Consider the following 12994-nt stretch of genomic DNA (forward strand, 5'->3'; position numbering starts at 1 on the left):
AGTGCAGTTGAATTGCAGTTCAAATCCAGTGGGTATTTATTATAGAGTTTCACACTAGAGATGCTACTGTGTGAAAGGAAGGGAAAAAAACGCCATAACAAAGAGAGGAGTCTTATGCTAGGTGCTGTTTTGTGGATTTATTAAGGATGAATCTGCAGTGCTGGAGGATCCTCATCATTGAATAACAGATTCTATTTATATTTCAGGGCTTAGGGATATTTAAGGCTTACAATATTTTGATTGTGGTTTCATTTAAACAATATGTTGCCACATGCTGGATGGCAATTAAGAAAAACGGAAGGTAATTAAGTACAAAGAATTCTCATGTACTTTCAAAATGTTCTACAATAATTGTATCAAAACATTGGTTTCCTGATTTAACAGTTGAATTGCAGATTAAAAAGCTCTAAAAACATGTAGAATGTTTAGTTTAGCTTCATTTTGGATGAATGGCTTTAAAACGCTGGAACGTTCAGTCTTTCTTTTCTTGTGTGTTTAGTCAGGGAGGACGGTCTTTGGAAGAGCCTTTAGTGTGTGTGCTCTCATGCGAGTGTGTGTTTATATGAATCTTTGTTTATTGGAATATGAGGGGAAACATGCTATAATAGAAGATGGGGGTAGAGATCCAGACACAATGTGAACAATCAGCTTCAAAGCATTTTGAAAATGAGCCTCTGCACCTCTGGCAAGCACCCAGTTGTTTTCAAGCAGCCACCATCTCCGGGAACCGTTCTCCACTGCCACCGTCACACAGTCTCTCCATTCCTGTGACATTTAACCCACATTCAGGCCAGGAGACACATGATAGGTTTTTTTTAGACTGTGGAAAATAAACAATTTTGCCTGGCAAAGCATGTTAAACAAAGTGATACAAAATGCCCAGACAGGATCATTTAAAGTTCACTAAGAGAAGCAGATAATTCATTTTGTTTCTTTTTTCCTAAATGTGAAGATGTATCAAATAAAAAGAAAAAAAAACACCAACTGAGTGCAGTGTTTTGCTCAGTGGGATGCTGCCAATGATTTCAATTATAGTCATGTTCACATGAAACAGCATAACAGGGGAAAAGGACCCTTTGATCATGTTTGCTCCCCCTACCCAGTATCTTACAGGCATACACAGACACACAGACACACACACACACGCACCCACACCAGCACATACAAGGCTAGTCATTCAGCTCCATCTTACATTGTTTTCTTAAGATGAATTTATGTTTAATACTTATGTTCCTGTACTGTAGTCCACAGAAGCACTGATGAAAAGTTTAATTCACACTTGTACAAAGCAATCCTTGTTTAGGCACAGCAAGAAATACATTAACTCTTGCCTCTGTGTCCTTTTAAGGCTAAATTTCCATTCCATTTACATTGGTGCTCTTTTGTTATAGAGTCTGTCTGTGCACTGAATGTCATTTACTAAGGGGCTACTGTAATGTAGAAGTTTAAAGTTCATAATGGGTGATGGCTAATGGTCAATAAATGTAGAACTTCAAGTGGCTTGAATGAAAAGGCCTACAGTACCTTGCTGAAGTCTTGAGTTGTTTTCTTGGGCAGCAAAATTCTGGCTTAAGAACAGTTTAATTAGAAATGTGATACATACTATACGATATAAAAAACAAAAAACTAAAATTTCCCCAAGGATTTTCTGTTAAAATGTAATGACGCTTTCCCACCTTTAAGTTGGTCTTCTGCTTTTTGATAACATCACAGCACACAAGTGAGTGGAGAAAAGTCACATTAATTTAAAGCAACTAGGGACATTCACTGTTAGTGTTTCATCATTTACACAAAAGAAGAATAATGCATTGTTTTCCCAGAGTAATGTTAAAATCCCACCTTTTTTAAAAGCTTGATTCAATACAATGATTCTAATCAGTGACTGTAGATTTATTGTACTGATTTGTTCTGAAACATCAGAGACATTTCACCTGACACCTGACGTTTCAAACATTTTTAGTATCAAAACTGTTGAGATAATGCTGATTTACACCCATTTAATCCAGTTGGTCCCCTGAGAGAATAGACATGGTGCCATTTAAATTCAATAGGAATCTATAGAGTTTGGTGCTATATTTAACATAATCAAACCTTTGGGCTCCCAAGTAGTACAGTGGTCAAAGCATTGGCTCGATTATGGCAGTTGGGCAGTGGATGTTCATTGGTATATGCTTGTCTTCACCCTCCGATGTAGGTTGCACTGTGTATATGGGAGATTTCTAGCAAAAGTGGGGAACTGATAGGAAAACAAAATGTATTAAAATTACATTGTACCAACATAGTGTAAAGACACACAGAAAGGAACTTCTTTGGCCTGAAACTGGTGGCAGTGAAAACCTATGATGGCGAATAAATAAATAAATAAATAATGCTTTTCTGAAAACAAAGGAGAAAAAACTGATGTGGTTCTTGCAGTTACCTGGTTGAGCCCTTTAATTGAATTAGAGGTTTATTATCTGATTGAAGCCTGATGAGGCTCAACAAAGTATTGAATACTGGGCCATGGTCAGGCCACTGTTTTATAACATTCAACTCCAATAATCTCTGTGAACATTTATTTTTGAGCAGGCTCAGGATACGTTTTTTTTTTTTTTTTTTAAATCAGCACTGCTACTTAGGCCTCGTGTGAATCAAATTTGAACTTCAACGTCTTGCTCATACAGGCCACTGTAAATTGCAGACCTGTACTGTGTATATAAATGGATATACATCTACCTCGCCAAGCCACTTTAGTAAACCACAATGACCACAGCAGTCATGTAAACACAGGCTGCTGAAGTTGGTTCCTTCCTGTAAGTTTAAGGAAATGAACAACTTTTAGTAAAAATGTAATTTTTGTGGTGTTGACCACGTGAGGAACAAAAAGTTATTGCAAGATACAATTGTTAGCATATAACAGACTTTCTGCTTTCTGCTCAACTGATATTACATGTCTAACAGTTTCATCAAGATGTACTGTATCTCAGATAAAAGTAACTTGTTCACGTGGAAAGGGTCTCTATTTCTTATAAAGCTGACTGTGAAAGGCAACACACCTTGTATGTATAATACAGGAATATTACTTTGTTTATACTGATGCATATTACATATCTTTTAACAATTTCATTTCTTGTACTATCAGACATTTTAAGCTACTTGGTCTTAGTATATCTGAGATCTATATATCTTGATATATCTATATCTTGATCTACCAATTCAAAACAAACTATATGCAGATTATATACTTTTATATACATCTAAGGACATTTGATGCTTTTCAAAATACAGATGTAAAAATGCTTATAAAATCGATAGTGTTTCAGCTAAGTGGGAATCCTTTGCACTTGCAACTTGTTTTCAGAAACTGCAGGCTGTAAGTGCATCTTAAAAATACTACACATTTTCTTCAGGTGGATTGGCTGTTCAAAAGTGTCCACAGGTGTGAGAGACTGATTGTGTGTGATGCTCTAGGCAGAGTATATTTCTGTCTTGTATTCAATGATTCCATGAAGGCTGTGTACCCACTATGATCAAGATCAGGATAGAACCCTTAGAGAAGATAAATATTTAACATATTTACACTGCTACATGAATGGCTGCCCAAGTATTTTTATTAATATAGCAGTGTAGCATTGGGAAAACATTAGAGATCATCATTAATTTATTCAATTTTCACTCTAAATAGCAATTAAATATTTGTGGTAGTATTATATTCAGCACTGAAAATAAAATCAGAATAAATATTTAAAGAAAATATAATTTCACATTTATGAGTATTTTTATTAATTGCATCAACTGTTTTTTTCATGAGTGAAAGAATGGGAAGGAACGTGGACGTTCAAACAAGATTGGAGTTTCATTATTTGCATTTTGCTCTTTTTAATAAAATAAGCTGCTTGTCAGTGCTCTTAAAGAATTATTGTTGTCCATGATTTGCTCTCAATAGTGTCAGTTGAATATCAGTGTCGGACAGATCATGAGAATTATAATTTCCCAGTAACATGCACAAGGTCATAATGAGCAGAATCAAAACTACCAAAAATACCACTGGCGAACTAATTATTTAGTCATTAATACCATATATTTTAGTCAACATGTCTACTTTGTAGGCTATATTTTGGAATTGATACGTCACATACTTCTTTATAATAACTCCATAACACACTGAAGTAGTTCTGGGCAATATGAACATTTTTCCACGATTATGATTAATGAACGATTATTTTGTTTTTTGTATTTTCGACCCTAATAGTTCAGTGACAGGGCTTGTAGTGTAAATATGCTCCAGTATAAAATATGGAATATTTTGTCTAATGTTGCTGGGAGTTTGTTCCTCTCGTTTTTTCTCAGCGTATACATTTGACTTCTTTTTGTTCAGTGTCGTCTTAATTATAGTCATCATTAATTATGCTGTGTTTTTCTTTGGAACTAGCTGCTCAAATTGCTTGGTCTGCCTTGGTGTTTTGGTTGCTTTCATGTGGAAGACAGAGACAGAAATCTGTGACTACAGCTTAGTAGTGGGATTTAAAAGGACAGTACATGAACACACATAACAGAATAAAAATAATCGATATAGACAAGATTGTGTTGATTAGAAGTTCTGAATGTTGATTTATTTGATTTGATTTCAAATGATTTAACCCAGCTGTACACTGAAGGCTGTTAGTATCTTTCTAGTTGAGATTTGGGAAATTGGGCATGACATCTCACTGAATATTGTTCAACAAAGTGAGTGTGGCCCCTTTCCTTCAAGACAGACGGACAGGAGGAGAGTCATTCATCATTCATTTCTGTGGTTATGCTTTCTGATAGGTACATAAAAATCCACTTAAGCTCAGCACCATCTCCCTCTCTCTGTGGCTGCACTCCAAAGATCAGTCTAGCTCCTCTGTAAATGAAGCTGCTGGCTGTGTCCCAGCCTTATTCGATTCCCTGCTAATAGGTTCTCTGTAGTTGATTAATGCTTTTTAGCAGGTGTCGGAATAATACCCCGCTGTAATGGAGCTGATTGGCAAACAATACCTTGTTCCATAGGAAGGAGCCAATATGAAAAAGGGAAAGACTTGGGTAATAGCAATGTAAGATCAGCTTCTCCCAATTTGCTGCAGTTCTACTGTCAGGGAGTGCTTGGCATTAGAAGTTGCATCATTTCCAGGAGGATTTGATGGCATTCAGCCATGCAATCCTTAGTCAGGTCAGGTACTGATGAGGGTTAGTTCTGGATGGCCAACACAACTCCCGTTTCATCCCAAAGGTAATGGAGGGTGCTCCATCACTCCAGATATCAGAGTCTCTGCTACACACAACATACTGAGGGGCTTAATATAGCTCTAGTCAACATAAGGCATTGAGCATGGTGTCTTTAAGCATGTGCAGATGCTCCAGAGTATGTCATTTTATTTAATGCTTCTTTACGGAGATACAGAACACATGCACGATTTCATAACTTGCATGGTTATGATGAACACTTGCATGGTTTTGTATGAACGCTTTGTAAGATTTTCATCATACAAAGAAAAAGTGCTCAGGTTACCAGAGGCACCATTAGAGGAGACTGTATCATTCCTATTCAAAGTGTTTTAATCAGTAAGCATTTTCTGTAATGGGATCTAAAGAATGGAATTCACTGCCAGTTAGTATTAAAGAAAATAATACTTATCGTATTTTTACTAAACAGCTAGTTATGGTTTGTGACTAAACAATCATATTAACATTAGAACATGAAATACTTATGAAGAATTTCTGCTGCAATCATGTATGGGGTAGTTTTGCTATTGACTGTGGTTGTGTGGAATTGTCTGTCGAGTGTTCATTTGGATGTCTGTTCTTGTTATTATTGTTATAATATAAAATAATATATTAATTTTGAACTGTTTTAAGATTGTATAATTTTTGGTTGCCTTTTTAAGAATTGGCCAGGGACTACAGATGAAAATTAGCCTTTTAGTTTAAAAATGTCTCATTTACAGAACCTCCTTGTTGATTAATGAGCATTGTCACTGTCAAATAGATGAAATAAATTAAATAAATAAAATGCATCAGCATATGCAAGATGATATGGTGATGTGGTGGTTTGTTAGTGTGTTTTGTGCTGGTATGAGTGGATCAGATTAGCTGCTCTCTCTGACTTTACATCTAAACTTAGCACAAAATGTAAGGAAATTTGTGTTTAGTAGATTATTTATTTGTTGTAACAATGCTTCTTGGCAATAATCTTATACCGTTGGAAAGCCTGTTAATTTCTCCTTTAAATGGTGCCACATTTGTAAGGAACATGCTTTTGTGGGATTGAGCAGTAGAGCTGAGTATGTGGGTTGCACTCATGAAAAATTTGCCAAATCTTCCCTGCCAATGCCAAACAGCTTATTTTGCTGTTACTATTGACAGACCCTGTCAGCACGTAGGTACAGTAGGCTGTCTTCTACAGATTTGCAGTCAAGGTTTGCAGGACGAAATGATCGACAGCTCACTGCCCAGTCAATCCAGAACAGACTGCACGCAGTCAGTCTATGGTCTCATTGGGCTGCCAGGAGGCCTGCCATGACTGCCCTTCACCATCAGGCCCGTTTGCAATGGTGTCAGCAACATGTGCACTGGAACCTGAACCTGTGAAGGAACGTCATGTTCAGTGCTGAGTCCAGATTCTGCCTATGGCATTTGGATCGTAGGGTCAAAGTGTGGAGAAGATACAGAGAATGCTATGCTGATTGCTGCACCGATAGAGTAACATCTTTTGGTTTAGGCAGTGTGATGGTGTGGGGAGGCATCTCCCTCATTGGAAAAACTAGGCAATCTCATATCTCCGCAGTCTGGGACCAAACTCTGTCCTGCAAGATGACAACACTTGCCCCCACAGAGCGGGGTTTATCAGAGGCTACCTCCAGACTTTGGGAGTGGAGAGAATGGAATGGCCTGCCAGCTTCTGACCTCAACCCCAATGAACACTTGTGGGATCAGCTTGGCCGTGCTGTCCGTGCCAGAGTGACCAACAATGGGATGCCATCCCACAGCATTGTGTGACCAGGCTGGTGACCAGCATGAGGAGGAGGTGCCAGGCTGTTGTGGCTGCGTATGGTTCTTCCACACGCTACTGAGGTTCCTGTTTGTTAAATGAATAATGTGTTAAACTGCCAATATGTCTTGTTTCTTCTATCTTCAATCATCCAGTCCCCCAACGATTCAATGGCAGAATAATTGTTTGGCAATGGCAGAGAGGATTTGGCAAATTTTTCATACTCAGCCAAGAATTTTTCATACCCACATACTCAGTTCTACTGCTCATCCCACAAATACTACAATATATTACATGTCTCCAAATAGCGAGTATTACCCATAGGACAACAAAGTGCACCACACAACACGTGGTTACATCCTTTATTCCAACTGTATTCTAATTTTCCCTTCCACATTAAATGACGCAACACTGTGGTGCACACTACGGCTACTGCTGTTTCTGAACCATTTAAGGTGAAACTTTAGCCACAACTGTGATGTTCTACTAATCTGCAGCTCCCGCTGCAGTGTGTTGAGACCATGCTAACTATGTTTTCCCATCCCTGACCCAAAGACATATTTACATGTATTTTTCTTTTTGGATTTACACAAATAGCAGCACAAACAATAACCGCAGCAGGTTGTACGTCCATATTTATCTGTGTCTCCAACGATACGCGAATTGCATTTTTGATTGTAGTGTGAAATACCCCTTTTGTTTATAATCTGCCTCAACTAAATTCAAGCTGCATCTAGTTACACAATAGTGATGTGCAGATAAATACTGAAATATCAATCAAAATATCGATACTTTTGATAATTCAGTCATCTGAGGTAATGTATATCATTAATGGGAACAAAGTGAAAAGCAAGTAATCTATTGAGATCATTGTCTAAATAATACACGGTTGGTGGGAACTACTTTTTCTTCCGCCTGGGTAATTGGGTAATGCGTAAGCACAGCAACACAGTGCTAAGTCAGTCAGTCTGTGCAGACAGACACAATGGCAGAACATAAACGGAGTTACAACAAACATTGTGAAACACCTCAGATTAAACCACAACACAGAATATGAGGCATTTGTGATGTGGCGGACAGAAGAGGAGAGCACAGTGTCAGGTGCTGCTGCTAGGGAAAGACAGACATCTCTGGCGTAGTCCTTTGGTGCTGCAGGCACGCACTATCCAGGTTCAGGGGGAGAAAATGTGGGGCTTTAAGTGGTGCTAAGCACCTCAATATACTTCTGAGATGAAAATAAATTAATAAATAAATTACTCTGATGTCTTGCATGCTTTATGAAGCTATGAAATACACTACTTTTTGTTAGATTTACCAGACACATTAGGTGTATTTTCACGAATTTCAGTATCAGACAAGAAAGGAAATTAGTTGTATTGAACATCACTAGCGTGCATGCTGTTTGCTTCAGGGGTGTGTCCCGAAAAATGCCCTGAGTACTACATGTAGGGAATAGTAAGTAGTGGGCCATTTCCTACACACCTATGGTATCAGTGCTCTCCACTGATCCACATATCTAGCCGATATGATACTGTGTTTAAGTGCTAGTTTGTGTATGTGTGTGCCTTCAATGCTCGATTTTCTCTCTCTCTCTCTCTCTCTCTCTCTCTCTCTCTGTGTGGACTGAAAGGTTATGAGGTTCACCACCATAGAAGCTGAGTGCAATGAGTTCATAGAGCAGAGAGAGTGTGAGCGCTCGAGATGGAGCACATAGTCATGTAGGTCATGCTGACTAGTGGTAGCATTAGCTTTTGAAAGATATCTGACCGCCGTCTGTAAGCATTCATCTGGGCTTCAGTCCCACACTGGATGCAGTACACTCACTTACCCCTGCTCTGAGAAAGTTATGCTGACAAACCTAGCCTACATATTACACTAGCTTTTGGCCATGATCTGTGATGTGTGTGTGTGTGTGTCTCTCTCTCTCTCTCTCTCTCTCTCTCTCTCTCTCTCTCACTCTCGCACATGTTTATGTTTTTGTCTTGATCTGATCACATGTGGCCAGCTGGAGTGGGATCTTGGGGGAGGGGCATGTTTAGCCTGAGTGTGACAGAAAGGTTCAGCCTTTTTATTTATTTATTTATTTATTTTTTGGATTATCTTAAAAAGGTAATTGAATCAATGAGGGATCAACAGTCAATTATTATCCATTAGGTATAATGATAATGCAGTTTTTATTAGGCTTTGAAATCCAATATTGTTCTAAGCTGGAGCACTATATTTTGTATAACTCTTTGATAATTAATCTATATTTTTATATAATCTCTAGTAAGTCTCTCAGCTTTTAGGCTTTTGTGACTTGATGGCAGTGTAAACAATAAGAAATTTTGCAATACTGCAGTTCAACTGAATTTTCAAACTGAATTTGAAAAGAGCATTAGCCTAATCATCACACCATAGTGGCTTTAGAGGTTAGATTTTTAGCTGTGCCCATGAACAAGACTCTTAACATTTGCCTGGTCCCAAAAGGCACCCTAAGCCCTGCAACTTGTTCAAAGTCTACACTAAGGTTGTGCCATGTCATATTGTTCACGATAATATCGTCATAATTTTTATATGGTATAAAAATCAGTATCGTGATATTCTGACACAATTTTCTGCGCTTTGTTTGTGTAATAGATTTATATGCTACATTATTGTTTAATACAAAATCACTTATTAACATCAGCCCAACCCATGAGTACCCATACCAGCCACTGTATCACTATCTCTTCACAGGGGTCATCAGGCAGGCACCTCCTCTCATTGGTGTTTTGCAGAATTAAGCCTACGACACCTCCAGAAGTCTCAGCAGTGAAGTCAGGCATCCCAGACCCACCCCCCTGTTATGTTTAATGTTGTGTGTGAGCTGTTGCAAATATGAAAAAATAAATAAGTTCAGCTCTGTATGGTTTTGCATTTGCATATTAGTTTCATATTAAAAAATAAAGTATTGCTGAAAACCTGAGGATTTAAAGAACCAGGTTAAAATTTCAACTGTATTCCAGCATTATGCCAACGGTTTTTGCTGAACTAAAGTCCCCTCTGCTGAGGCTAACTATAACCACTGAGTCCAGTGATGGCTGTGCCAGTACTGCTATGTCCTGTTACGAGTGATTAAAAGCTTAGCTCATTAAGCAGCCCCCAATCAGGGCTTGATTTGGCCAGGGGGCGATATTATTGCCTTGAGGAAGTGACGCTTTTAAAAAGTTGTCCGTTCACAAGCTCAGTTTGCTTGGCAACAAGGGGCTGAAACGTCTTTGTGGTGCCATAGTTGCCCCAGGTTTACCTGGAGACAGATTAATGAGCCCTACCTTTGCCAAATTTGCCCATTAACAACCCCAGCCTAACTCACCCAGTAACAGTTCACTAAAGTTCTCACCACTAATTTCAAATTGAAGGTGGTGTGGGGGTGGGGGCAATTAAGGCCTGGCCAACAAATAATGTTCCATCTAGGATTACCTGTCCATGTTGGCTTGTTTACAGTTTGCTGGGTTTTGACCTGCCTGCTTTGTCTTAGTAACAGCCAGGTACGACCATGTCTGGCAGCTCGGCCTCGTGTTGAGGATTATTGTGACTTTGATCGGTGCTGTGTAGCAACAGCTTATTAAAACTCTCACCTTGACTTTAGACAGGTAAGCCTACTGCAGAGGTCAAGACCAGGGCAGACTTGAAATCTAATCTCTGGAGCATGTCAAGGATAGCAAATTACCAAGAAAATCCATTTGTGCATTTGCGAATTGTGGTTGTACTGTTATAAATAACTCTCAATGCTGGAAAATCAGTTTTTACTTCTAAACAAGATCAAGAAAGCTGAACTGCTTCTATCACCAGTAGTGTCCATATTTTCTCAGAATCCCATTAAATGTTTGCAGCACATTTAAAATGCAGCTTTGAGAATTCTGAGAATTCGGCTTATAAATTGCTCATAAACAATTCAGGACATTGATTGGACAGGTTACGGACAGTTCATGCGCCAAAGCTTTAAATCCTGCAAAGATGGGTGGGCCAAAGTTTTTCCATAGCAATGTGAATAGTACATGAAATATTTATTAACATGTAGCCGGTATCAGGAAATGTGTTTTACTTGAATTTTACTTGTGGCATAAGATAATATGACCTGGAAGATATTATTTTAAAATTTATGTATTGTACAGACAACAAATTTGTTATACACAAACAGATGAAAATCTTGATTTTATCCACTTCAGTATCATTATATATCACAATATAATACTTTTCAATAACAATGATATGATTTGAAATACATTTTCTATATTTATTACACACTGTTTACAACATCTTTTCTCTGATTTACATTAATTACAAGACTCAGTTTTAAAGTCAGTTTGAAAATATTAACAAAGCCAAGACGTTTATATTTGATGGTGATGTCGTTTCTTATTTGTTCTTGGCAAATTTTCTGTGGCTTTTACATTGTTCATATTAATATTGGAATTATATTGTATCCACCGAAATTAAGAAATATATCATATTAATACATATACAAATACCTGCCTTTTGGAGAGTCCTGCCAGCTGCTGTGGTCAACCTGCATATGACAAGTTTTTCGGTTACTAAGGGATACATTGCATATGACAATTAAAATATATGATTTTAGTTTGGGTTGATACTTTTGACATTTTTTACACTTAAAGTTGTGTTTGGTGTATACCTGAAATGACCACAGCCCTGAACTGGATAACCGGTTACAGACAATGAATGAATGAATGAATGTATACCTGAAATGTCTCAGACATTATTAGCTCAGGGGTCTTTAGTGTGTTTATGTCAAGGTCCACACGTGATGGACTGTAATGGAATATCAGATCTATTTGGGAAGTTGCATGCATGCTGTAGGTGGTACTTGTTTGTTTGCTTTCATGCGCAGCAGAGTCCAACTTAAGGTTGGTGACTTCTGAGGTATGCAGCCAGGTTCTATATACTGTAAACATACATACCAGCTTTACGTCACCTAAGTCCAAAATAGGCTTTGAACCATGCCATACCTGTATGTTGATTCTATACTGGTTTATACCGGACAATTCAGCCTGCATTTCAGTGACTGTGGGGGTCCGTCTGGTGGGAATATTAATAGGGCTTTAGTGTGATGGAACATTAGAGCTCTTTTTTTTTGTTACAGCATGTGTTCTGTGGATGTATCTTGGTCTGAGCCAGCCAGGGGCGGATTAGCGGGTTGGAGCATAATTCACGTGCCACTGGTTTATTAATAAAGACGGCTTTGAGCTTTCCTCAAATTACACTTGCGTCATGCTAACATACCTTTTGTTTCTCTCTTTTTTTCCAGCAAATCTGTACAATCAAAGGTAGATGGGATTTTGGTGAGTATATTGTTTCATTAAAGAACACATTTTCTTATTGGCAGAATGTTTATGTGTACTGATTGAAAAGCAGCTCTTATAATTAGTTAATTTAATGGCATTGGAATTGGCAGCTGCACATGGATTAAAGCTCACAATGCCAATGTCAGCGTTGTCAAGAGGGCTATAAATTATAGAGCTCAATCCAGTGACTTTGGGAAGAGGTTAACTGCTTTTTTTCTCCAAAACTAATCATTCAGCATCAGCACTTGACCTCTCAAATGTTCCTGTGGCAGAACATCTAGTTTAAGTATATCCAAAAGGTGTAGAAGCTGTAGTAAATGGGGAAATAATGGGGAAGAATTTCAGAAGAAATGTTAGATAAGCAGGTATACACAACCCAGAATAAGCCCAAGCCAAGACCAATGATGCTGGGTATTAATATCTGCCAGATATCAGATGAATAAAATCTGGATATGGGACTGAGTACAGCAGAGTGGTGCTAATGGTGATTGTCACTGACACACAGCACCAGCGTTCTGGGTTCAGTCCTCTCTCAGGTCACAGTCTGTGAGGTGTTTGCCATGTTCTTGCTGTGTCTTTGCAGGTATCAAATGGTTACAGAAGATGACTACATGAACACATTAATGGATAAATAGGCATGGGATCAGTTTTGTCTAATAGTACATCATTTGCTTTCAGG

The 12994-nt window shown here is 38.2% G+C and overlaps 1 protein-coding gene across 1 annotated transcript in view; it reads left to right on the top strand.

Annotated features, from left to right (window-relative positions):
* Positions 1 to 12994, top strand: part of LOC136677032 (DNA-binding protein RFX7-like) — a 40997-nt gene that overhangs the window by 6080 nt on the left and 21923 nt on the right. Inside the window, exon 2 of the mRNA XM_066654384.1 lies at positions 12279 to 12312. Within this exon, the coding sequence (XP_066510481.1) occupies positions 12279 to 12312 (34 nt within the window). The remainder of the gene's footprint in view (positions 1 to 12278; positions 12313 to 12994) is intronic.

The sequence above is a fragment of the Hoplias malabaricus genome, chromosome X2 (assembly GCF_029633855.1).
Source record: "Hoplias malabaricus isolate fHopMal1 chromosome X2, fHopMal1.hap1, whole genome shotgun sequence".
NCBI lineage: Eukaryota > Metazoa > Chordata > Actinopteri > Characiformes > Erythrinidae > Hoplias > Hoplias malabaricus.